General features: G+C 54.6%; 1 protein-coding gene across 1 annotated transcript in view; it reads right to left on the bottom strand.

Moving 5' to 3' along the window:
• Positions 1 to 7,014: 7,014 nt before the first annotated feature.
• The window catches only part of LOC131478251 (paired box protein Pax-7-like), a 39,727-nt gene continuing 19,068 nt past the window's right edge, over positions 7,015 to 27,673 (bottom strand). The window contains 3 exon segments of the mRNA XM_058656669.1: positions 7,015 to 7,130; positions 13,337 to 13,592; positions 25,555 to 25,564. Of these exon segments, the coding sequence (XP_058512652.1) occupies positions 7,015 to 7,130; positions 13,337 to 13,592; positions 25,555 to 25,564 (382 nt within the window).

Below are 27,673 nucleotides of genomic sequence, written 5' to 3'. Positions count from 1 at the left end.
AGAGTTGGAGAAGACACCTGACAGCTGTGTGCCAGGTCCACGTGCTGGCATTTGCTCCAGGCAGGGGAAACAATGTATCAGAGACCTGGCCCAGGCAGGGTGCGCCAGGCAGAATGAGCAGAGGAGGGGGCATGGCTGTCAACCCCCATGGTCGGGTCACACAAGGAGGTGTGCCTGAAAAATGCATTTTTATGGAAAATCCACACGATTTTTGCAGCAAAAATAGCTGTCTCTTAATGTCATCATTTATAAACCTCCAAAGCACCTCTGACTTCGACCTGCACTGTGAGTGGGATGTGAAACCGTCGGTCCCATCTAAAGAGAGGGCAGTGGAGGAGGCCAGAAGACGTCAGATTCGGGGTTGATTCTGGAGGCAGACTGGGCAGGGTTTCCTGCTGGGTTGGCTGAGAGAGAATGCCATCAAGGACAACTGTCGCCTTTGGGGTCTACACAACAGACAGGTGGCTTTGCCAGTCACCGAGAGCTGTGGGTCCAAGTAGGCAGTGGATCCTGCAAGTTCAGAATCCAAGTTCAGTCTGATGTACTAGAACCCAGAAAATGTGGGTCTTCCTGATACTTCCCTGACATGGAAGTAGATCTCTGGTACCAGCTCCCTCCAGTCTTCCTGTCTCGCCAAAGGTTAGAACAGAGAGACACTGGGAAAGACCAAAAGATGGAGACCAGCCAGGAAGGAAGAGAACACTTTCCCTCTCCCCACCTTGGCAAAGCTCAGCCTCTGTTTAAGAAGTCCCTAGGGAATGGGCCCGGCGGCGTGGCCTAGCACCTAAAGTCCTCACCTTGAACGCTCTGGGACCCATATGGGCACCGGTTCTAATCCCGGCAGCTCCACTTCCCATCCAGCTCCATGCTTGTGGCCTGGGAAGGCAGTCGAGGACGGCCCAAACCTTTGGGACACTGCACCTGCATGGGAGACCCGGAAGAGGTTCCTGGCTCCCTGCTTCGGATCGGCGCGCACCGGCCCGTTGCAGCTCACTTGGGGAGTGAATCATCGGACGGAAGATCTTCCTCTCTGTCTCTCTTCCTCTCTGTATATCTGACTTTGTAATAAAAATAAATCTTTAAAAAAAAAAAAAAAGAAGTCCCTAGGGAAGCCCAAAGATGACTGTGAAAACCAAAAAAGACAATTGCTTTTTGGCCTTTTGGCTAAGATTGAGTGAAACCAAAAAGAACATCAGAACTTTCAGCTGCTGACGTCACATCTACAGAAACAAGGATGTAGAGTCTAACTCCTTCCCAGAGAAGCAGAAGCCGTCACACTCCACTTCCATGGGCATTATCCACCCTTTTTGCCCAAGCAGATCCTGTCTGGCTTCCAACAACAGCACGCCAACAGGCCAAAAGCACAGCCTGGAGATACAGAACAAGCATCAAACTCAGATGTGACATGTTTCTTGGAACCATCAGACAGAGAGTTTGTAAGAACTGATTCCCTAAGGTCTACGATTCTAAAAGCGGAGAACATCGAAGAAAGTACGGGCCATGAAAATTCTAAATGCTGACCCACCAGGGACAACAGAACCACCAACACGTTAGCAGAAACAAGGAGTGCCTGTCTTTGATGAGTCGTCAGTAGACCAGACCTGGCTGAAGGAAGAATCGATGAACTGGTAAGCGTGTCCGTGGAAGTTTCCCACACCAAGAAGCGAAGGGAGGAAACATGGACAGCAAAGAAAGAACAGAACTTCCAAGAATTATGGCACAATTATGAAAGGTATACACAAAGAAAGGTATAAGAGAAAGAAAGAAAAAGGAGGAGAAAATGAGGCAGAAAAAGAAATTTTAAAAAAGAACGGCTGTCAGTCTTCCAAAATCAATGGCAGATGCCAAACCACAGGTGGAGGAAACTCAGAAAACACTCACTTAGAACAAATCCCACATCACATGTGCGCATGTCATACTCATGTTGAAATGATGAAGACAGAGATAAAAGCTCCAAAGAAGACAAATGTGGACTAGAAGGAAGGAAAGACATGTTACAAAGAATCAATCCATCAAAATCCCACACCCCATCAGGAGAGCCCCAAAACCCAGACCAGAACTGAAGGAAGGAATGGATATATTAGCAGAGAACTTGACAGTAAGTGGAAACTTCAACATCCCACCTGCAGTAAAGCATGGGCAAGGATGGAGAAGATTTGAACCGCACAACAAAACGACAAAGCTGATGGACACCTGCTGGTCACACTAGCTCACCGTAGCCTTCTCAAAGGCCCATGGCAGGCTCTTATGTACACACTATGTTAGGCCATAAAGCCGGGTTTAGGGGTCAGTGGTGTGGCATAGCCAGTTAAACCGCCCATTCCAATGCTGGCATACCTTAAAATTCCAGCTGCTGGGGCCTGGCAGCGTGGCCTAGCACCTAAAGTCCTCGCCTTGAACGCACCACGATCCCATATGGGCGCCGGTTCTAATCCCGGCAGCTCCACTTCCCATCCAGCTCCCTGCTTGCGGTCTGGGAAAGCAGTCGAGGACGGCCCAAACCTTTGGGACCCTGCACCCGCGTGGGAGACCCGGAAGAGGTTCCTGGTTCCCAGCTTCAGATCGGCGCACACCGGCCATTGTGGCTCACTTGGGGAGTGAATCATCGGACAGAAGATCTTCCTCTCTGTCTCTCCTTCTCTCTGTATATCTGACTTTGTAATGAAATAAATAAATCTTTAAAAAAAAAATTCCAGTTGCTGCACTTCCATTCTAGCGCCCTGCTAATGTGCTAGGAAAGGTAGCCAACGACGGCTCAGATGTTTGGGCCCCCCTGCACCCACGTGGAAGACCTGGCTGGAGGTCTGACTTCAGCCTCATCAGCCCTGGCATTAGTGCCATTTGGGGGATGAACCAGAAGATGGAAGATTTCTTCACCCTCCCACCCCGCTCCCAATCTGCCTTTCAAATAAATAAATAGATCTTTAAGAAGAAAACAAAGAGGACCGGTGTCCTCGAGTTATGATTTAAGCACGTCAGAAATCAGCCACAGGAGGCAGTCTGGGAAGTCCCAGATCCATGGACACAGAGCAACACGCTCCTAAAGAACGGCTCAACGCCTTCACAAGGAAAATCGGAAACCAGTGTGAGACGAATGAAAGCTAAAACACAACACGACTTCTCGAAAGGATGGATGCTGTTCATCCACATACACGAGGCATCTAACGTGTCCACAAAAGCACAAGATAGAATGAGGCTGCAGAATGGGAAATAGGGAGAGCCGGATGGTTACTGGGCTTACGGCAAAGTTGGGGAATCTTTTTTGTCCCCAGTGCCATGTGGATATTTATAACAACATTCACCAACCATGCAAAATTATCTGCTTACAAATGAGCTTGCTGTGGATTGATTGAATTTTGAGTCCCACTTGCGATTGTGTTGACAGGGCCAGACCCAGTGAATTCTCAAGTCTTCCAGGACCCAGGGGCCATTCCCTGCCCTGGAGTTTTAATTCTACAAGATGAGAAAGTTCTGGGACGCTGTTGTAGCGCAGCATCAATACATTCAACTCTCTAACCTGCCTGGGAAAGCAGCAGCAGATGGCTGGAGCGTTTGCACACCTGCTCTCCATGTGGGAGACCCAGATAGAGGTCTGTGCTCCTAGTTTTGGCTCGGTCCAGCCTTGGCCTTTGCAGCTATTTGAGCAGTGCACCCGTGGGTCAACAGACTAGGTAAGAAAGTTCTGGAAAGCTGGTGAAGCACAGCATCAGTATACCCAGGACTCCTAAGCTGCATACTGAAAAAGTCAAGATGGGAAATGTCATATCACATGCTCTTAAGGTTTTTTTTAGGGCCTGGCGCAGTAGCCTAGCAGCTAAAGTCCTCACATTGAACATGCTGGAATCCCATATGGGCGCCGGTTCTAATCCTGGCATCCCCACCTCCCATCCAGCTCCCTGCTTGTGGCCTGGGAAAGCAATTGAAGATGGCCCAATGCCTTGGGACCCTGCACCCATGTGGGAGATCCGGAAGAGGTTCCTGGTTCTCAGCTTCGGATCGGCATAGCACCGGCCGTTGTGGCCACTTGGGGAGTGAATCAGCGGATAAAAGATCTTTCGTCTCTGTCTCTATTCCTCTCTGTATTTCTGACTTTCCAATTAAAAAAAAAAAAAGAGGAGTACAGTGAAGTGCAGAAGGGCACAGAGAGATGTGAAACCACAACTCATGGCCAAAGGGAACATACCAGATGAAAACACAAAGCAATGAAAATCGGAGAACCTGGTGGAGCCTGGAATGTACACTGGGCAACACACGATATGCAGACAGATCCCTACAGATGGTCCCAGGCACCAGCACGACAGACACACACCGGGGGCTTCGCCTTGCTTCTTTAGTGCGTATAGATATAGATATATATATTTATATGTGTATAAAAAGTCGACTGCCTATAAACAAAGAGCACGTCACCACATTTCCAACTAATGTACAATGCGCTCCGAGGCAGGCCCCGCCCCCGCCGTGGGCAGGACCGACAGCTACTTGCCACACGTAGAAGGGAAAATCTCTCAATTTGCTATGGACTCTACAGGGATATGGAAGGCGTGTCTCTGGGGTGGCCTGGCCTTTCTTTACCAGGCAATAGACACTAACCCCTAAGAGACAGAGGCCCACTGCCTGCGGTCCAGCGTCGTCATCATTTCTAGTAAAACCCCAAAATGCTGACACGAGGCTGAAGCGGACAGAACTGGCTATACACATTAATACGCAAGGTTTTAGGGACAACCTGTCCGAGTCAAGGACTCCCTCCTCAGGAAGGCGGGGGCTCCTCAGTTCTGGGACAACCTCAGAGGCGTGGGGTGAAAGCATTGACTTACTCCCAAGCAGGTCTCAGTTCCATCTCTCCACAAGGGACAGACATTTGGGGTGGGTCCTCTCATTGGAATGCTACCTCCTAGGGGTGAGGCTGAGCAGGGAAGGGGGAGGCAGGCTGGGGCAGGTGCTTCAGTGGTTCTGATGTCACCCATCTGAGGTCCCCTGCTCCCAAATCATGTGGGACGTACACGGACTCAGACACTTTCCAAGCCAGGACTCTCAGGGAAGGATGGGCCCATTCAAGGAACGTGCATGAAGAAGTGCTTGGTCCTCGGGAAGGGCTGTAACATGAACTGGGTCGCCCAGGGACATCACTGTCTCCCTTCTCGTCCAGAGCCGGAAGAACCCAAAGTCTCCTGGAGTGGTTGCTCTAGCCGAGACCGAGGTTGAACCTAACGGGCCACATGTGCCTGTCTGTCCCCTATCCTCCATGACTCCGCAGGTCCTTCGCAAGTGGAGATCTAAGCCACCGTAATCATGTCCAGAACTTTCTGAAGATAAGAAGCAGGTGAGCTATGTCACAGAGGTGATGTCCATGCAGACAAGTGGCTTTGTCCCCTGCCAGTCCAGCCTCCTGGGGGAGATCTCAACGAGACATTGAGGCAGCAGCCCTTCCCTCTGTGCTGGACAAGGACAAGAAGAACGGACTGAGCAAAAAGGTGGCCTCGCATGCTCAGGTAGCGACAAACCATCAGGTCCAATGTCTGTGGATTCAGCACGGAGTCCTCCATCCGAGTGCCCAGCCCCCAACAGCACTTGGTGAAGGTGATCCGAGAACAGAAGATTGTAACAACCACAATGAAGACACATCCAACTTTGAGAAGCAGATGAAAGTGGTGAGCAATTCCAAGGGAGCGGCTAACAGGGGTACCCAGCTCTTAGAGCGACTGGGGAGCTTGAGGGGTAAAAGAAGGTGCCTCCCCTCTCTACTCTGGAACCTTTGGTATCAGGGTGGTGGCTGGCAAAGTGGCCACGTGCCCTAGTTCAGCTGTGGGGCATTATGAGACTCAAGCTCCTTGGCTGGGCATTTGACCTCACTGAGTCATGCCACTCTGCATGGGACATCAGCTGAGGGATTCAGGGGCCTTCCTGTGGGGCAAGCAACCCCTGCCTGGGCCCAGAGCTCAACTCCCAAGGTCTCTGCCCCTTGGAGGTTCCCCCCTCGAACTCCCACCATGAAAATAGGCATGTGCAGAAGGGGCTCAGCACTCTGTAGCAGGCTTTGTGCAGCTCAGCTCCTGGTGCGGACTTGAAGGTTGCAAGCAAACACCTTGGCCCAAACCCCCAAGCAAAGGCCCTTCTGAGCCTGCCTTGGACCCCCTCACTGCCATGTCCCTCTCCCCAGCCCATCTGAGGAAATTAAAAGGTTCCACAAGCCCAGGCCCTCCATGGGGTAGACAAGATTGGAGGCTGAGCTGCAGGCTGAAAGCTCTCTGCTTCCAGATGCCTGCTCTCGGGCTGACAAACCCTGCTGTCACAGGGTCCTATTCCCTGATAAAGCCCCATTCCTGGTCTTTCTCCCTGGGCTGTGGCCCTCCTACAACACCCCTCCCAAGCAGAGATGTATGGGGACGGTCCTGAAGCCCCCCCCACCCAATCCCTGGGTGGAGGCTGGACGGTCACCCTGCTTACTTCATAATAAGAACCCAGGGCCAGGCCCCTCTACTAGGGTCCAGTGTCCATGGGAGGGAAGGGCTTTGCTTCTGATGCTGGGCCACGGACCCGTCTTGGAGGGCCAGCTCCCAGCCCTTGTTACTGACAGTGGCCTTGTGGGCTTCACCTCCATGTCCACCAGGGCACCCTGCATCCAAAGCCCAAGGGCTCCAGGCCCTCATCATGGGCGCCATCCTTTTTGGGGTGGGGGGCAGAGGTGCTCTGTTCAGGGGAAGCCACAGAGCCCACTGAGGTGAGATGGCCAAGAGGCCACAGTCGATTGGATTGTGGGAGCACTGAAGGTTAGCAGGACCTCTGGGGCTAGCACAGGGTCGCACAAGCCCAGGGGTCATGAACTGGGTCCGTTACGCAGGTGAGCAATGTGAGCTGTGCCCCTCCAGGGCCTGGGCAATGAGAAGGAAAGGGTCTCCCTTCTAGGCCTCCTGAGGCTCCAGAGGCTCCAGGGGCAGGAGGGAGCAGAGGCCAGGAGGCTCAGGGGTCAGGCAAGGCTGGGTGGGGCTGAGCCTGGGGCAAGTCATCCCAGGGACCCTAGTAGGCCTGGCCAGTTTCCACGGGCAGCAGTCCCAGCATAGCGGAGTGCTCCCCTAGCTTCATGCGGCGCTGTGTGGACAGGCTCACATTTTTGGCCAGGTAGTCAACAGCAGCTGGGGAGAGAGACAGAAACTCAGATATGGAGGTTCTTTTTGAAAATTGTTCCATCTGCCTCCTCCCTCCCTCCTTCCTTCTGTTCAGCCACCCAACCCATCCATCTACCCATCCTTCATCCATCATCCATCCACCTACCAGTCTATCCATTCAGCCATAAGTCCATCTACTCACACATACATCCTTCCTTCAATCCAGCCAGCCAGCCACCCACCCACCTCTTCATGAAACTCTTTCTTTCACTCTTGACCAATCATCAGCAAAGCTTTACCTAACACTTATTTGCTCAGCTCTCTCATGGGCCCTGTGGGAAAGTACGAGAGGATATTCCCATTGTTGAAAAGGGAATTAAAATTGCTCTTCCAAACAGTCCTTGACATTGCCCTGCTATGGAGGCCATCTGGCAAGTCCTGCTGAGGACAGCTAGTAACGAGGCAAGCTCCTTCTGCCTTCTAATGAACTGAGTGCTCCTTACAGAAGGAAGAGCAGGCTGACAGACACACAGCGAATTGAGGCCCAGTTCTGGCCACCCAGACAGGGTTGTGTGTGCATATCTGTGTAAGTGGAGTGGGATCAAGATTATCTGTGTAGTCATGATGAACATCACACAAGAGCAGCACCTGCTCAAGCACATGCACATACATGCAGGAGTCCTGTGCCCCCTTCTGAGTAGACAGACAGGGGAAGATCTGTCATGCACCGACACTGCATACAGGTGAGTGCCGCCTGAGCCAGGGACAAGCACCTGTACACGTGTATGTGCATGTGTCTGACACTGGTCCGGTGCACATGCTTTCTGTCTTGACTGTCCTGATTGGGCCTGTTGAGGCTGCAGCATCAATCCGTCCTGACCAGAGGCCTTTCCTGGCTCCTGGCCAAGGCCTCCTGACACACAGGGCTATAGACTCCAAAGCCAGGATCTGTCACTGTGGCCAAGCCAACACTCCAGGAGGCAGAGATGGGCAGAAACACCACCATGCCAGGAACCCTGAGGCCAGGTTCCATACCTACCCTATCACCTGTCCAGAGAAGACCACGCTTTACATGTTGCCCCAACATAGCAGGCTCCTGCCAAGGGCAGATGGGTGGCACCCCTGGGTGGTAAGCACAGCCTAAGGATGAAGTCAAGAAAGGCAAGTGAGCAATGCCGGTTCCTGGCCCACAGAGAGGCCTTGTAGTCTGTATGATCCAGGCCTGCCACTGTTGAGTTTGCAATCTGGAGCACACAGTATTACCCCTCCAAACCTCAGGGTTCTGGTCTGTAAAATGGGGCTACTCATAGTACTGAGGCTGCAGAGCTCCTTGGAGCTCCACAAGCCTTTGCCTGTGACCACACTTTGCCTGGCTCATGGATAAAGAGTTTAAAGGCAGGCACAGGGACCCTAGAAGTGGGCTTGGTGGGAAAATTTGACCTCCAGTAGGTGCGAAAAGTACGCAAGGTGGCAAATGCAGACTTGCCATCCCAGCTCCTTCCTGCTTGCGTGGTTTTGGGCAAAAGCTTTTGCCCTTTAAGTCTGTCTCCTTCATTTCTAAAATGGGAGAAACTAATCTGGCTTCCCCCAGGGCTGCTGTGAGGAGTCTTATTGTGAGAAAATACTTTTTAAGATGGCTGTCACAGGGCCCAGTGCAGTGGCTCAACTGGCTAATCGTCCCCCTTCAAGTGCTGATGTCTCATACGGGGGCCAGTTCGTGTCTCAGCTGCTCTACTTTCCATTCAGCTCCCTGCTTGTGGCCTGGGAAAGCACTAGAGCATAGCCCAAGTCCTTAACATCCTGCACCCAAATTGGGGACCCAGAAGAAACTCCTAGCTCCTGGTTTTGGATTGGCTCAGTTCCAGGTATTTTGCAGCCATTTGGGGGAGTGAACCAGAACACAGATAATCTGCCTCTCCTTCTCTATAATTCTGCCTTTCCAATAAAAATAAATAAATCTGTAAATAACAATAACAACAATAATAGAGATGGCCATCACAGAGGTTCAGTTGCCCTGATGCTGCCATGATGTGCCAATGTCCTGGGGTTGCTCTGGAATGTATGAGCTTTCCAGGCTCCTGGGCAGGGGAGGGGAGGGAAGGGAAGCCCTAGCTAAGGCCCAGGAGCCACCGTCCTCTCTCTGCAGCCACCAGATCTCCAGCTGACACCGCAGAGATAGCTGCAGCTGGCCTTGTCTTGCCTGAGGCCTGTCCTTTATCCTGGAGCGAGGGCATGATGCATTCCCATCTCTGCCACCTACAGACAGACCCACCTGGGCACCAGAGTCCACCTGCCCAGAGGCCTCCCTCTTGGAGCGAGGAACCACAATGGGAAGAGCAGGTGCTAGCGTTTACAGAGTTCCTAAGTCCTTCTGGCTCTTCTTTCCCTTAATATACACGGCAGTCCTTGAGGCCAGAAGCACTGACAGGCCCATTTCCTGGAAGCTGCCCTGTGTCTGACACTCTACTGCTAGCTGCTACCCAGACCTGCAGCCTGCATGGAACAGCACCTGGATTATGCATGGCACCGAGGCTGCACAAAGGTCTCTGTACCTCAACTCTCAATGGGGGCCATTTGCTCTCCAGGCAAGGTTGGAGATCCTATCCTCATCACGAGAGGCTGTTGTGTGCCTCCTCCCTAAGTCCTCCATGGGCTGTGCTTGCAGGTGGGGCTGAAAGGCCCGGTTTTGGGGAAAATGTGCATGAGGGATGAGCACTCGCTGAGTGCCAGGCTGAGCCAATCCCATTTGACTCTTCCAACAGCCATGGGCTTCAGGCCTGAGGGTGCTCACTGAGCACGAATGGAAACTGAGGCCCCGAAGAAAGCCAGTCCAGAATCCCGCCCAGCACTGCTGCAAGGAGGGGCTGTATGGATGCTGCTTGCGCCTCGCATCACTCGGTGTGTCCCCTCTCGTGCCTCTCCCAGACACCTGCCATGGCCCAGCACACAGTAGGAGCTTGTCTTCGTCCTGTCCAGGTACCTAAGAAAACACCAGGAAGCCTGTCTTGGCTGGTGACCCTGCCAACGCCAAGGTCACACGATGGTCACAGGGCTTACCTCTCCCCACCTTGGAAAGGACGAGGTGGTTGAGGGTCTGCAAGGGACAAGGCTGTGACATCTCTTATCACAACCACCACCAGTGGCCGTCCCTGTCCCTGTGTCCCTGCATGTCCCCTTCTCTGCTCGCACCCGTGTCCGGGTTCTAAACATCTCAAATTAGATTACGCAGGAGGTGGCAGGAGATATGGTGGTGATGCCAAGCAGTAAACAAACCTCGGCCGTCAGCGCCTCGTCAGTCCGCGGCCCCTGAGGGGGACTCTTCTAGACACAAACTCTTATTAGACTTGGCAGATCTATTAACATTCTCTTCACACTTCTGCGTCCCATCAGTCCCATCATTAGCACAGCCCCGGCCTCTGGGAACACCAGGACCATACTAATCTGCCGGGTGCCCCGTCCCTGGCCCCCCACCCCTCCCAGGAGCAGACAGTGACAGATGGTCAGACAATGGAAAGGGCAGGAAAAGAAGGAGTGAAGTAGTTCTAGGGAACCAGAGGGGCCCAGAAAAAAGGGGAGGACCCTTTGGCCAGAGCCTGGCCCATGTATTTGCTCGGTCTGTGGCCCCGTGTGGACCGGGGCTGCAGGTGTGGCTGTGAACTCATTGATTTGTGCTGTTGTGTGTCCTCAGGCATGTGACCGCTCTGTGGGTCCCCTACATCCTCTGCCGTGCAATGGCAGCAGCCACAAACACTGCCAGGCCAAGCTCAGAGTGGGTGTCCAGGAGGCAGGTGTCCTTGCTTCCACACCCATATGTTTTGTGTGTTTGAATCTTACACATCTGTACGTACACACACACACACACACACGGGTGAGGGCTTACCTGCATCCAGCTGCAGGTAAAGCGATGAGCACAGACCCACATGTGGGTGAGTGCAGGTGTCTCAGTAAGGGTCTCACACAGTCTGTTTTGGCTGCAATATCAAGTGAGGGTGGCTCTAAGCCCACCACCCCTGGCTGTGGGGCTTTGGGAAAGCTGCCTAACTCTCCCACACTCTAGTTTTGGCATCTGCCCAGAGTTTTTGAGAATCACAGTGATGAAGGCCATGTCTTTTGGCCAGTGCTCCTGGGGCTAAACTGGAGTCCAGGACAGATGTAAGCAGGTGAGAGGGGGAGCCTGCATCTCTTTGGGAAGGGTTGGAGGAAGTAGCCCAAGTGCAGCTTGGAGCTCTCTCTGGAGGAGCTGGGGGGCAGGGGTGGAGCTGGAGGAGAGTGAGAGGAAGAAGAGGGCTGGAGGAAGGTACAGGAGGGGAGGGGAGCTGAGGCCCAGGAACTTGTGCCCTACTCCTCCAGCTAATGGGAACAAACACTCCTTTCTCGCCTCCTGGGCCCCTTCCCTGTTTGATCCCCTCCCCTGCCGGCCTTTGCTGACTTTGGGGTTAATTTTATTTCTGAATTGGGCAGGGCTCCGGGTGTGACTAACGCCTGCCCCAGGCCTGCTGCCGCTGGAACCGCTCTCAGTCTTGATCAAGAGCATGTGTGTCCCGCTGCAGTCTGGACACATGGGCGGGGTCAGGGGGTCGCCCGGGGCCCTAGGACACACTCTCATGCGCCCTGCTTTCAGACAAGCATGCAGACCTGTGCTCCCCCCTCCGACCCTCACACCCCTGCTGCTCGGGCTGTACCCCTGAATCACTGCCCACAGTGCACCTGACCATCCACACACACATACACATTGCAGTCAATGCCAGCAATGTGCATGCCTAAACACACATTTACACACATGTACATACACTTGTTATACACAACTACACATGCACACCTGTGCCAAATACATGCATCCACGCATCCACAAACATACACCTGAAAACATTTTAACATACTCCACTGCCACAAGTGTGCACACATACATTCATATAAAATTCCATACAGACAACCTAGGTGAACTATGTTCATGTATCAATAGTCTATATGCATATTTCTACACAGGACTGCCACATCCCCCACACAAATGCTCACCTCTCTGCAAAGATGTTTGCCAACACACGCATGCTAGTTGCTCAGACACACCACATGCACATGGTGTGCGCAGACACAAGTCACCATACATTCATAACAGACACCTCTCTGCACACGAGCAAGCATGCCCAGGCACAGGGAGGGTCCACACACACACGCAGCTGGGCAGTGCAGGCCCACACAGCTGGCTCTCATTTAGCCATGGAGGCCAAGGTCATGTGAGGAAGAGCTGGAGAGGGGTACAGGAAGCAGAGGTCGGAGAGGTCAGGCCAGAGCTGCGGCTGGAGGAGAGGATCCCCCAGGCTTGGAGGCCTCTTCCCACTCCCCGTGTGCCCTTCAGATTAGTTTGACACCAGCAGGTGAGGCCTCATGTGGAGGTGGGGCAGGAGGGTGCCCTCTGGCTCTTGCTCCCCCATTGCAGGCCTGCCTTGCTGCCCTTCCTCCAGCCTTTGGTCTAAGGGGCTGTGGGCCTGCCTCCAGGCTGGTGCCAAGCGGACAGCAGCTGGAATGAGTGAGTGAGGCCACTGCAGGGTCTGGGGAGATCGCAGGCTCAGGCAGTTAAGCACAGAGCTCAGTACTCAGAACCACCCAGCAAAGCTGAACTGGCGAACACCACCAACCAAACTCCGAATGTTTGTTTAGGTTGTTCTAATTTGAATTTTAAAGCTGCTCTTCAATTTAGCCATTTCGTGGTTGGGAAACTCAGAATTCTATTTTGGAAAAACTTGGGTGTGTCAATGTTGAAATTTAGAGTCTGAATTCCAATGGGCTGTAAGTGTAAAACACACACTGCTTGTCAAACACATTCATTCATTCATTCCATCCACCCAGCCAGCACAAAGAGCAGTGGGTGAAGTAACTCATTCATGATTTCATATTGAAGTGATCACTTTCTGGCTATATGGGATTAAATATGACATGTTAGTAAAAGTAATACCACTTGTTTCTTCTTACATTTTGACATGTGGTCACAGGAAAATGCGAAGTGATGTTTCCACGGGAATCCAAAGGAAAGGAAAGGGACCTGGCTGAGAAAAGGGACCTGGATGCTCAGCTCAGTGTCATCTTGGGCTAAGTCTGTCTCCTATCTGGATTTGAACTCCCCCATCTGCAAAACAGGCGCCCACACCCTAACACCAGACTGCTCTCTCTAGAAGTAAGCAGGAGCCCTTGGAATGAGGGAGGGGAGTGGTACACTCGGGGCCGTAGGCACTCACTCTGGCCGTACTGGCCGTACTGGCCGTACTGGCAGCCAGCCACGGGGTCCACACTGTAGCCGGTCGTGCTGTAGGTGGGTGGGCCATAGGACTGTGAGGTGGGCAGGCTGTCTCCAGGCTTGATGGAGTCGCCACGCTGGCTGCAGCTGGCTGAGATGGAGGTGGCCGAGTCCAGACCACTGTGCAGTGGGGAGAGGGAGAAGTCGGCCTGCGGCTGGGGGGCCATGGCGCCAGGGTTGCTGAGGATGCTCATGACCTGCAGGGGACAGAGGGTCAGTGTCACAAGGATGAGCCTGTGGACAGGGCCAGGCAGCCCTGAAGCAGGACTGGGCCTGCTTCTTCCCTCCAGGTCCCTGCAGTATGGGGAGGCCTCAGTTTATCTGTTCTGTAAATCCTACGCATGAGGCAGTCACTGGTCTTCAGCATTTCTCCTGCCCAAGTCCTGACCCGTGGGGCACCCCCTCCACTGGTTGCCCTCAGGTGCCAGACCCAATTTACTCCCTTATTCCCCAGAAACTGGCCCAAAGGTGCATCCTGAATGAACGAACAAACAAATGCATTGCCTGCATGCATGACCTGCATAAGTAATGGTACCTTTGCCCTCAGTTTGGGAGCTCTCCTAAGTCAGAGAACTATGCCTCCTCTACCAGACTGGGGTGTCACCCTCCTCCAACACACATATTAGAGTAGGATTCTGGATCTTCCTGGCTCTACCCCTTTCCTGTACTAGGCTAGCCCTGCTCTCAGCGTCTCCAGATGGGCAGCTTCCTACAAGCACCAACACAAAGCCAAGGTTGTCCACCCACCTCCCACTATGCTATCAGTCCTGATGTCAGTGGCCAGCAGACGTAGCCACAGCCAACAGGACCATGCCATCAGTAGTGGCAATCTGGCTGCCAGGCCAAGGCTCGTCTTGAGCAATTCATCTTGAAAACCAGGCGCTGGGACAGGGAGGCATTCACTTCCTCATTTAACAAGCACACACACAGGGTGACCATGTCCTCAGCCTCAGACCCAGAGTCCCAGGGACTTCAGGAAGAAGCAAGCACACTGTCTGCCCTCAGTGGAGGAGCTGAGCAGATCCACATCTGGTAGGCGAGACCCAGGGGGTGCTCTCTGTCCATCCTGTGGGTTCAGAAAAAGCACCTGCAGGTGGCAGCAGCTGGTGAGCTATGCGGGAGGGGTGTCAGGAAGACAGCTGGCCATGGCCATCCAGCAATGATGCTTCCACTGCCCAGAGTTCCCTGTCCACGTTCTCCAGAGGCCTGGCCTGGCCGACATGGATTCTCTGGGGACAGCTCCTCCACTTCCTCTCTGTGGATATTCCTAGTATCTTGGGGACCTGAGCCCCACATATGCTGTCGAGGTCTTCAACGTGGCGAGGTGGCAGTTCGGTGAGGTTCAGATGGCACTGGGCTCTTTCTACCATCTGCATTGCAGGTCCTCAGCCCAGGAGGCTGCTGGGGGCTGGTAGGAGGGGCGGTATGAACAGGAAGGGGAAGGGAGGATCCCAGAGGCATCTCAAGGATCTAATATCACCCTGGGGCTTAGGAGACAGGTTCCCAGGCTAGACCTTCCTTCCTACCTAAAGTGATAAATCAACACTCAAGCAACACTTCATCTCCCATAAATTCAGACTCCACCATCCACTCATCGGAGACCTGGGCCCTGAGAGCCTGGGGAGAACACAGGGGTCCCATTTCCTAGCCCTCAGGATCACGGGGCAAGGGACTCGAGCCCTTGCTCCATTTTTCCCACCTGCTCATTGCCAAAATGTCAAACTTACAAGCGAGAAAGGGAGAGGAATAAGGAAGAGGATGCAGGAGTTAGCTCTGAGACAGGCTGCAAGCAGTGCCCAGACCAGCACCCAGTCGGAAAGACAAGGACCATTATGGACCTGACATCCAACCTGACCCCATCCCCCAGGACTTACCCAGGGCTCTTCAGAACCTTCCTCGAGGATTTGATGTAGTCTGCCCTCGGCCTCCTACCCCAACCTCTGGCCTCCTACCTCCAGCTCCACCTCCCTCCTCTGCACTGCATCTGAGCTGCACCAAGCCACATGCTGCCTCCTGCACTCTCATGCATACTCATTCAACAAACACTGCACGGAGGGTCACTTGCACCAGGCCAAGGACAGGGCCGGACCTTGAGTTCTCTAATGGCAGCGTGGAGCTGGGTTTCAGCCACAGCTGCAGCCTCACGACCTGTGCTGTGTCTGCCACGGACAGTGAGCTTAAGAAAGCTCTGCCTCCTTCATGCATATTCATGAAACAGGTGTTTGTGAGCAGGTTTGATGCACCATTGAACTGGTCACAGAGGATACAGCAATGAGCGAGCCCAATTGCACATCCTCCTAGAGCAGGAAGCTCTACAAATAAATGGCCATTTCTGATCCTGAAAAATGCTAGGGAGGAAAAGTAAGGGGATGTGGAATGGGGTGTTGGAGGGGGAGTTGGGCAAGGGAGAGGAGACATTCAGCAGGACTACAAAGAACCAGCCACAAGTTTCCAGGCAGGCCAATCAGCAAGTGCAAAGGCCCTGAGAGGGGAAGCAGAAGGTCAAGGTTCAGACCAAAATCCTGGGTGCTGCAGGCCTCCCACAGTCCTCTGTTCAAGCTCTGGAGACCTTGGTCCTGGCCACCACAGGCCAGTTCCTGAAGAGCTCAGGCCCAGGGAGCACCTCCTAGAATGGGATTTGTTCCATGGGCTTTGTCCTGGAACACCCAATCAGCTCCACATCTGGGTCGGCATGAATGAAGATGTGTGACCTAGGCCAAAAGGCGTTCAAGTCCCTGGAGGCCTGAGGACACAGCAGCTGGCTTTCTTCCCACCCTCCGGTCTCCAGTCAGGGTGGTACCAGCAACCGGGACAGCCACCACCAGAGACTGAGGCACAGGCTCATCTGGCATCACACAGGTGGGATGAGGTCACCCAGGCTTCCCAGAGCCCCACCCCACCCCACCCCACCCCACCACAGGCTGCCAAAGGCCGGCCCAGCCCCGCAGGCCCCAGCGAGGCGCCCACATCCAGCCCTTCTCGGGGTCTCTCTGCCTGCAGATGCAAGAAGCTTTTGGCCACGGGGAGGGGCCCAGTTGAGGTCTGGGGCCCGCAAACTTTTGAACTTGAGGAAGTCCTGGTCTGTTGTGGTCAGCCACCCCCCTCAAGAATGCTCCGACCTCTCCCCGGGTGGGTCTGCCGTGTTCCCCATGACCTTGCTCTCACTAATGTATTACTTCTTGCTACGTTATGGTTACTAACTCAAAATCAATACCAACCTTCACATCTGTAAGGTTTTATCTGAAGGCAAATCTCAGGCCTGTCTGTCAAGCTGACTGACAGCCATCCCTTCCTCTCCTTTCGTCCACCCACCCCCTCACCCAGCCCCCAACCCCTTCCTCCCGCTCTGCCCCAAATCAGTCCCAGCCTCAACCAGACTAAATCATTGAGGAGTGTGGGCCCCACCCTCCCTTCCGCACGCCGCTGGGGAGAGGCTAGCAGGTTTCAGGGGTGGAGCCCCCCTTGCACAGCCCCTGCTTGCCTGCGCACTCCCCTACTTTAAAAGAAGGGGATCGAGAAATGTAATGAATTTCCTCCGTTCCTGAGCTGGCCCTGAGGGCCTGGGACCGAGTCGGCTGAGCTGTGGGATCTGCTTCCTCTGTGATAACCGAGTGCAGCTCTGGGAGCACGGCAGCAATTAGAAGGGGCGATCACCATCACCGGGGCTCTGTGGCAGGGGCCAGGTGGGCGGGGGCCGCAGCGGGATGCAGAGTGGGATGGGGGAGCGGGGGTGCAGGGGCTGGAGGCCATGAGGTCAGGATGGCGGGACCTCTCTGGGAACAGGGCCTGAAATAATGAGATCAGGGATGTCAGGATCAGCTGCAGGTCAGGCTCCCATCCCGACACTGCCTAGTGGTGGGGGGAGTGGAGAAGGGTTTACTCTGAGGTTCAAAGAGACACAGCAGAGGACACTGGGCCATGCAGTACAGATGGGGAGTGGGGATGTCTCGTATTGGCATCTGCGTTCTGCCATTGACCAGCTGGGACCCTGAACAATTACTGGAATCCCTGTGCCTCAGTTTTCTCATCTGCATGATGGGAATGATTCTCGCTGTAGCCACCTATAACCTTACTATAAGGGCTAAATGAGCAGATGCGCATAGAATGTTAACACAGTGTCGGTGCCACATTTGTTCCCGATCAATGCCACGTCTCCCCTCCCCTGCCCACCCGATTTAGAGGGATGGAGGAGGGGGAGAGGCGAAGGGGCTCAAGGTCCTGGCCTGGTCCCTGGTGAACAAGCTCTGGGGTCTCCTTGAGTCAGGGACCATCTCTCTCTTCCTCTTTCCCCAGGGGGAGTTGGCACCCAATGCTTCTGAATGAAGAACTACCCGGAACATAAGCCCACATTACTCCCAACTTGCTCCCAACTCTACAAAGGGAGCCACCAGGAATGCAGGTCCTGCTGGTAAGTCTGGGACCTCTCCTAGCCCAAGGGCCAAGAACGTCCCCGCTCCATGTCACGTGGGCACAGAGCAGCCTGAGCCAAGTGCAACACATGCATCATGCCTCCTGCCAGGTGAGCAGGCAGTGTTGTCTTGATACCCCCATCGAGGGTCCCTATCACCCTTACATCTGCACCCCAACTATGCTTGAAACTCACTATGCACACACCTACACACAGAGACAGGCACAAATATGTAAGCATACCTGATACACATGTGAAATTGGGGAGACAACTTGTGGGAACAGTCAGACACTGAGTTAGTGACAACAGACTGAGGGCAGTATAAACCCACAATGCCCTCCTGCCCCAGGCCCCAGCTGGGGGTCCAAGGATGCTCTTGCCTGCAGGTGGCAGGTATAGCTTATCCATTCCCTTGATCTTTGGGAGAGGGGTAGTCTCCAAGCATGGGAGTCAGCCAAGGTGGCCTGGGTCACCACCCAGCCCCTATAGGCCTGGGCCTAGAGTCCATCACGGTGCCCAGGACCCCACCCTGAATGATTCTTACTGCGTCATTACAAAGAGCTAGGACCCGTCTGCTGTCTGTGTTGGTCCTGGTTCTCGACACCCACTTGCCAGAGCTGACTTAAGACCCCCAGGGGGGAAAAGACTCCCCAGAGATTCCAACTGCAGACAATTTTCAGAATCTCTGTTTTCAAATCGTCACTGTTGTCATGCTCACACCATGAGTATGCACACCTGTAAGAGCCATGACAGGCACAGAGACACGTACACGAGCTGGCAGGAGCACACAGCAAAGACAGCACCTGCCGAGCTGCAGAACACCCCTCCCCATCCCCATGTGCCACCAGGACCCACGCCTCCACACGCAGGCACAGACATGACAGCCTCACAGTGCCATAACTTACCTGCCTGCCTAGTCTACCCTCCTGCAGCCCCAATACACTCTCCACACCCTCCTTTACACACACACACACACACACACACACACACACACACACACACACCAGTCCCACCGCCTATCCCAGCTCCATGCTGAGATTAGTGCAAGTGGAGAAATCTCACAGCCAGGCAGCGGCCACCACTACTCCCTGCCTCTCAATTCTCCACTAAGAGGATCTGGGCCCCCTCCCATCTGCCTTCCCCCTGCGGACAGCAGTAATGGGCTTCGGGTGCTGACTGGGAGCTTCCAAGCAAGATGGTACCTTATAGCCATTTTAAGGTATATAGCAGCCGGTCCTGTATATAAACTAAAATTGAAATGTCAATGAGCCAATCATAGGTTGTGGTTAGGACTTGGTTTTTTTTATTTATTTATTTATTTATTTTTAACATACTGGTTACTCAAAGCCATGTCAATTCCATAATATTGCAAATTGCTGTTGATGTTATATTGGGACTCTTAATTGACTGGGATGATATTCTACCAGCTCTAACTTCGGACCAGAAATGGTCTCCCCAAGAAACTGTTCAACCCATCTGGACAATAAGTAGCTGGACTCTGTGCTTGGTATATGTTTGCAAGGAAAGAATCTTGATTGAATTTGAACTGTAATACTGCATCAAGGTGGAGGAATCCACCAGGGGGGAGGGGAGGGGGAAGGGTGGGGGGATTCCCAGAGCCTATGAAACTGTCACATAATGCACAATAATTAATAAAAAAAAAGATTTCCTGCAGGGCTCCAGTCCCCAGCCCCTCACCTTCCAGCTCCGCTCACCCACAACCCTCCCCACAACCCTCCACCCCTACACTGCTTGCACCAGTCCATCTGGCCAGCAAGCTCCAACTCCCTTCCTTTTTTACCACTCCCGCCAAACCAGCTCCAGCCTGGCTGCTGCTGTCCCCTGAAAGTTGACAGCCCGCGGCCCTAGGCCTCACCACCACTCCAGGAACCAGTCACCCCGGTATTTGAATGAGGGAACTGAGGTTTAGGGGTTCATCCAGAGTCACCCCTGCATCCAGTAGTGGTCTTCATTTACCACGGACAGTTCATTCAGTAACTCACTGTGTGTGTGTGCATTAACTCTTCACATGTGTAAGGAACATGGTGTGTGTATGCATGGGCACATGGGAGTGCTATATGGGTATCTGTGGAGGGGAGTTCTGCGCATGCCTAGGAAGGGTTAGGCACACCACTGCTGAGCGCTGCCTAGGTGTGGGTGATCTGTGTGTGCATGTGTCAGTCTGTGGATGACTGAATGTGTGTAGGGGACTAAGCACAGCACACACATGGGGCACACATGTCCCATACATGTTCTCCCAGGTGGCACTCTGCAGGGATGGGTCCAGGCCCTCAGCTCAGGTCCCCAACCACCATCTCCGACCAGCATAGGGTTCCCCATCTTCCTCTCAGGAGGAGACTCCAGGGGCAAGCTCTGTGTGGGTGAAGGGGCAAGGATGGACCATGTGTGGGTGTACACCAGAGGTCTGGGTGTGAGTTCCTGGTGGGTGGAGGGAAAGACCTGGCTAAGCTGAGTGCAGACACATCCCATCCCTGCACTTGCAGCTGGTCCAGGAGAACGGCGCAGCCCAGCCTCTGGCTCATACAGATTGGGCCTGATGCTGCGCCACTGCCTGCCAAGACAAACTTGCGCGCGTGCGCACACACACACACATACACACACCACCCCAGGAACTGCCTGGGGGCAGATCCTCACTTTATACCCCATGCCTGACAACTAGCAGGTGCCTGACAAACATTCTAAGTGAGCAGATTCATGAACGTGTGAAAAAAAAATGAATGAGTGAGCAAATACATAGATGAGTGAATCTATCTGAATAGCGGCACACAGGGCCTCGCCTGCTCATAACCCCTCCCCAATTCTGCAACCCAATGGACTTCAAGGAGCCCCCCACCCCTGGGGCCTCCGTGCCTTTAGGTTAAAGGCTGTCTGCAGGTGGGGAAGGCGGGTGGACAGAATGCTTCCAATGTTTGGTCTCCAAGACATCAATCTTTGAATATCCAGAAACATCTAGAAACATCTGAGCTCCCCCACCCCCCGGAGGAGATTCTGAGGTTGGCTCCAGCCTTAAGACGACCATGCCAGGATGGATCCAAGGATTCCGGGCCCCTGACGGGTGCCGGAGCTGGTGGGACGCAGGGGGGATTCAGAGCCCATCTCTGATGGTGCGATAAACGCCGGCCAGGGATTAGAGCGACTAGAGCAGTGGCGGGGCTGGGGAAGGCAGGGGCCGATCGCCGGGAAAGATATGACTATTTAAAGATAATGATTGCATAAATTTAATTAGCACACTTTCACGCGGCAAATGGCCATTTTGTAATTAATGTATCTTGCCTTACTAAGCATGAAAGAGCCCGTCTCCCTCGCCTTCTCCCTCTGCCCCTCCTATGCAGTCCTAATGAAAGACAGAGAGCAAGTGACAAAAACAGTTTGTCAGCGGCTCCAGGTGTCAGGGGCCTAATTGGCTGAGCCTCGGGAAGGAAGGGGAGGGGGACCTCCTGACTCTGGCCCCAGCCCAGGTTGGAAGGAAGGAGGACTGGGAGGCCAGGGCTCACAGCCCCGCTACCCGGGGTGGGGTGGGTGGGGGGGTCTCTGCTGGTAATTGTCTGAGATGGGGATGCAGATTACCCATGGCAGGAGCTGAGTGGTGGCAGCGAGGCCTCGTTAGTACCTGGGCACATAAGCCGGCACTGATCACAATGCGTTAGGGCCTCCTGGCCGTGATGCCCAGACGCTGCCTGCCCACTCTGCACAATCAGCCAGTGACATGAACAAATGCCGGCCCGGGCCTTGGTTTCTGCAGGCATGAAATGGCCCCTGGCACCTGGGATGCTTGCATGGAGTGAGAATCACAGCCTGCTGTGTGCAGGCAGCACCAACACTATGTCTGAAGGGCACGGTTCAAGGACACACGTGACCATATTTCTGAAACTGGACTGCTCTGGGCCTCCGTACCTGGTGCTGACCGGGTGACAGGAAGCTGGGCAAAAACTTCAACCCACACCTTCTGACAAAAACTCAAGAAAGTACCAGCACCAAACTGGCTTGGAGTCAAAGAATATGGTTATGATGAAAAATGTTCCATTGCACAGCTTGGGAAGCTGAGGCTTTAGGAAGCTGCAGAATGTGCTCTATCTGCAGCAGCACTAAGTGATGGGGCTGGGACTCAGAGGCGTCCATCCAAACCTGTCTCCCTGAGTGTGGGGCCGGCTCAGGTGCTGCCCACCCTGTACAGGAGGCCTAAGCAGCTTGACTGGCTCCACCCAAGCACCTCAGCGACCAGGTGCCATGCTGTGCCTCCTAGAGAGGAGACCAGGGAATGGAGCGGACAGGCTTTGAACTGTACTCCCACTCCTTGAGCCACAGCCATGCTGGGATCACCCCTAGGGTTGGCACTGTGGATCCCAACTTTCTGACAATGGTCCTCCACCATCAGCATCAGTTGCCTCACTGCCCTCTGCCAGCCTCAACCACAGGACCCTGCGCCCCTGCCCAGTCTGCTCCATGGCAGGCAGAGCAGACAGGCCTTGAGCCAGCCTGGGCTGGAGGAGCAGGGCCCAGCCAGCCCGCTCCCAGACCAAATTCAATTTCGCACTTTAATGACTTTGCAGAAGAGCCCAGGAGCTTGCTGATGCCACTCCTTACCGGCTGGGTGCTTCCCCGGCCGGGCCGCCGAGCGTGCAGCGGCCTGATCCGGGAGAGCCCTGGGCCCTGTCGAGAGTGGCGGGGGTGCTGAGCGAGTGAAAAATGTCAGAGCAAATTGCTCTTGACAGCGTTAATATCTGCACCTCATAGTATCAATTACATGTAAATAAATAGCAAAATCACACTCAGCTGGAGGCAGCTTGGGGAGGACAGGCGCGGCTAAGGACCAGCTGGGGACCCGGGCAGCTCTGCTCCATTTTTCTCTCTCCTGCTCGGGGTCTCTACTCCACTGCTCCCCTCCCCTCCAGGTTCCCACTGCAGCACAGGGCAGGGACCTCAGGATCCTTAGTGCTCCTAGTTTAAACAGAAGGGAAAGGAAACTATGTGGTTCCTCCCCCCAGTTATGCCAATCTGGACCAAGCATCCTCCCAGCCCTCCCCTCCCCTCCTTCCCTGTGCACCTTGCTCCACCTTGGGTTCTGCAGAGCAAAGCTTCTGAAAGCCATGTGTCTACCCTCATCTCTCCCCGGGCACCCTGTGGCTCCTTCCAGCCTTGCTTTCCAAACAGCAACTCTCCTTGAGACCCAAGTCTTCAGCCTGCTGTTTCCATCGCTGCTTCACCTTCTCATCTCACAGACTCAGGATGCCCTGGTTATCTCAGCTTTCCTCTGCATTCTTAGCAACCAGTTTGGGGCCTGCAAAGTTGCAGATTAAGCAAGGCACAAATTCATCCTATTATGATTGGCCAGCAGAGATGGCTCCACCATGGCAAGGAATGCAAGATCTATACGCACCTCGAAGGAAATGCAGGAGCCAGTGTTCATCCCACCTCTAGGCTCAACCATTACCAGGGGGGCTTTGAAGAAAAGTTTTGAGAAGCATTAAGGTGCACCTGCCGGCCATGCCTTAGAGAGCATCCCATCGAAGGTGACAGATGGAGATGTCGTTTCTCACCTCTCACTGCCTTGTATGGGGGTCTATGAAATCACTTGGTTATGTTCAACCAGACCATGAATTCCCCAAAGTGAAAAGGCGCCCCAGTGGGGTGGGGGATAGGGGGAGAAAGGCAACAAAAAGGAAGGAAAAGAGGGAAGGGATAAAGCAGAGGCAGCTGGGTGAGGGAGGTGATACCATCAAAAGGACCTGTGTACTGCAGCCAGGCTTGACTCAGGGCCCCAGTCCCATCCTGGAGGACCCAAGGGCTCAGCCCCAGGGGTTGGGAAGGCTGCTGCCCATGTGCTGCCCTGAGGGTGGGTTCCTCCAGCTCTTTGAAATCCCGTGAAACCCCTCAGCAGCCGCCCCGCCTGCCTGGCCCGCATGGGGCAGAGAACACGGGTGCCATTCTTTGCGAAACAAATATCTTCTCTGGGGCAGCCCCCGTGTTCCACACCTTCTTGTTTAGCTCACCGACTAATCCACTTATCGAGGATAAAGCGCCTGTGAATTCTCCACTTGATAAAGGCAGCGACAAAATTAACAAAACCGTGCCCACGGCGCCAACGCACCAAACAAACAAGAGGCTGAGGACACCACGTGGAGATGCTGTCGTGTTTCCGTCCTCCCGTGCCCAGGAAAGATGCGGGAGGAGACAGCGGCTTTCTGCTGGGGCTGGCGCCGGCAACAGCAAAGAACGCAGTGCTGACAGTTTACCTGTCCCTGTCCCATACACACAGCCCCAGCCTCACTGGAGGGTCCTAGAGCCGGCCACGCTTCCAGATGCAAGCTGTCTGCAGTCCCCTACCCGTGTTTCTTCAAGGCCAGCTCCATGCCCCCTGCTGTTCCAAGCCATGCAGCCCATGAACACATGGCAAGTGGGTACTGCTGTCCGCTGCATCTCATAGAGGAACACCCAGAGAGCATTTAATACTCTCCAATTCCATGTGACAGATCTAACTCCAACCATGGTCTCAGGCATCCAGCCAGGCCCCTCAGCTTGATTGTGCTCTGGTCTCACTGCAGAACCCAAGTTCGAACCCAAGGCATGTCTTCATCAATGCCCTCATCACAGCTCTAGGGGCTCCTGGGACACCCCCGAAGCCTCCCTGCTCTGCCCCAGGACACCCAAGACTGGGCTGTCACCATCACAGGGTCACCAACACAATGATAGGGCCAGAAGGCAGGAGCTGCCAGGATGCTTAGTCTCAGCCTCCAACCCTGCTTTGAAACAGCTCTGCTCTCAGCTTCCAGTGGCCAGAGGAGGGGGTCTACAGGGGAGAAGACAGGCCAGGAGGGGATCCTGCACCCCTGTGCTGCCCTGCCACCACCCACTCACACCGCAGCCCTGGCTCCGGGAGCAAGGGTGGGTCCCGGGTGTGGGAGGGCAGGGAACTGGGGACATTAATCACAGGGGTACACCTGTCAGGGTGGCATCCGGGACTAAACGGAAACACTTGGCTAAAGGACAGGACTTCTCACCCCAGGCTCTGGGACCAACCACCAACACACTGGGGGGCAGGGCAGCTGAGGTTCAACCCCTGCGCCTGGGGAAAGGGCCCTACCAGAGACACAAGGACTCCGGGGAGAAGAGGCTGAAGGGGATGTGGAGAGAAGGGGGCCTGCCAGATGACTGGGGCCACGCAGCCGGGACTCCCACAGAGCTGGAATCTTTCAGTATGGGTCCTCTGGCTGCAGAGACAAGGCTGGCCTCCCTGTGTGGGGCCTCACATTCCCTCGCTGCACCTGCCCAGCAGCTCAGGGGTCTCCCTCTCCAGCCTACACGCCTGGGAGCCTCTGCCCACCCTCCTCGCCGATTGTATCTCTCCTTGTTATCACTCTGTTCCTGTTTCTGTCCTTGGTCCCTTCTGGTTTCCTGTTCCCTGATTTCTCTGTTCTTCGGCCCAGGGCAGGGCTGAGCCTGGATGTCAGGGCACTGGACCCCTATCTCACTCATCTGCTCATCAACATTGGAAAGAGCCTGGCTGGGGAGCCCCTGGCCGGGTTCCCTGGCTCCCCTGCCTCCTGGTCTCTGGGACCCCTTCCTGTCTCCATCTCCTGCTGTCTAATCCCCCCACCCCCCGAGTCACAGCAACGAACTCATGGTGACATGTGGGAGGGAGCAGATAGACAGGGCATGAGAGCTGCACCTCAGTTGGTGCTTTCAAAATGGAGCACACACACACACACACACACACACACACACACACACACACAGGGGGATCTCCGGAAAGCATAGAGCTGACCCGCAACGCCAGGGTCTAGCCTGAAAGGGGGCAAGGGCCCGAGATCCTGGCTACTACCCCTGGCTGCTCACCCTGAGTGCTATTTCTCTGAGCCTGCAGAAGGTCTCCAAGTGGGGGTGAAACAGTGAGTAGGAGCAACGATGCTGCTTTCACCAACCACAGGGTTCCCAGCTGATGGCTGTGGACACAGGCCCACTTTCTGGGGTCAGAGAAGAGGATGTCCCCTTTCCACCCACCAAGAGAAAAAGCTGCTTCACCCCAGAGTCCAAGAGAGGGTCTGGACTCAGGGTCAGCACACCAGGGACTCAGGAAGGGTTGCCAGGGACAGGGGGTACGGGGGGGATGATCTCCAACCAAGATGGAGAGGGAGCTCCTGAGGGAATGGGAGTGCTCAGGTGTTTCTGCTCCAGGCTGCATGTCTCACTTTCAGCCTGGACACGTCCTCTTTGTGACATGGGTCACAAAGAGTCGGGGTCGTCATGGGACTGTCATCTTCTGATGCCGCAGGTCAGACAGCCAGGGTCTGGTGAGAGGTTCGCATTTATCAGGCTTAGGGCCAGCTCCACCGGCAGTCCCCAGGGCGCCACGCTTCAAGTCCGCACATTCTCTGCTGGCCCCACAGTGGCATTCAGTGGCACAGGGGGACAGGAACAAGAGCAGAGCCAGGAGCGACTCCCCCCTGGCATCACATACACTCCTCCCCAGTCCCTCTCCATCCGTGCTGGCTGCCTGACTCATGCTGTTTGAACCTACTCCCGGGGCTCCATGCACACACAGCAGGGGCTGAGGCGAGAAAATGGTGTCCATCCGCTCTTTATGCAGCCAGGCCATTGCCACAGCCATCCCTCCCTCAGCAAGGTCTTGCTGCCCACCCCCTCCATCTTCAGAGCTGCGGAAGCGTGGGACACGAAGCAGGCATCATTTCTGCAGGAATATCTGGCTTCGCAACTGCTGGGGAGGTCCCTGGTCACCAAAAACAGATCTTGCCCAGTTTAGAGCTTGCTTTCTAAAGAACAGGTCTGGTGCCAGTGGGGTACACCAGGATCCCAGGGCATCAAAAAGCTGAGGCGGGAAAGGGGGCAGTCCAGATGGCCTCCAGCTTTCCCCTGGGGTGGAGGGGGGGGTGACCAGCTCAGAACTGGCTAACACAGTGCTTCTACCACACCAGGCTTTGAAGCACACACACCCCTCATCAGGGTGCAGCCTGGGAACTGAGGCCAATAGGCATTCTGGATAATTCTGACGCAAGGTTTGGGAAGTGCGAGCTCTGACTGTCCTGCCCTGTGAAGAGTGCACGCTCCTGGAACCTGGATGGGGCGACCAGCAGTGTGCTTCCAGCAGCCTCCGGCCTGGTGCCACCACCAGAGGCATTCCCTGACTGTCAGGGTTGTCCATTTTGTGCCAGTTGTGGCTGTGGACAGCCCTGCCTCATCATGGGCTGCACTGTGCCCATGCTAGTCTCCCCAACACACCCACTGACTCTCTCTGTCCCCAACAGCACACCCAGAGCTCAGAGGTTGAGTTGAACTTCCTTTTGGGATCACTTTGCATACACAGGTCTGCCAGCCACCCAGTGTCACACTAAACCCCAGCTTATCAAGGATGGAGGGGTCAGGGGGAAAGCCGCCAGGGACCCCACCCAACCTTGGTGACCAGGGACTGGGGGCCACACACCCTTCCAGGAGATAGCCTCTCCTCTGCATAAATCGCCCAACTCAGGGTACATAGCCATGGTCAAACATACTGCAAGGTTCTTGAGACCAAGGGCCAGGTAGAGAACACCTGGTGCCCTCAGTGTACCTGCCCAGGGAACAGAATGAATGCTGGGAGGTACCAAGACATGCCCACAGTGGCGAGATAGCCTTTCTAGGCGCCAGGCTAGATTCACAGGCACCTGGCCCTTGCCTTGTGTACAGGGAGAACCAGATCTGAGAAGTTGAGACCTGACAGCCCCTGGGGGGGAGGGGGCGAAGCGGGAGAGGGGGGGAGAACAGGGGATGTGGCTGCCTAGGCTTGAGGGTCTTGGAAGAAGGAACCAGAAGCTGAGAGGGCAGGGTGGGGTGAGAAGGTTCCGGGCCCGAGGGGTA

Source organism: Ochotona princeps, chromosome 2, assembly GCF_030435755.1.
Source record: "Ochotona princeps isolate mOchPri1 chromosome 2, mOchPri1.hap1, whole genome shotgun sequence".
NCBI classification, from domain to species: domain Eukaryota; kingdom Metazoa; phylum Chordata; class Mammalia; order Lagomorpha; family Ochotonidae; genus Ochotona; species Ochotona princeps.
Note: the sequence above shows the minus strand (reverse complement) of the source record. Positions and strands in the feature narration are given on the sequence as shown.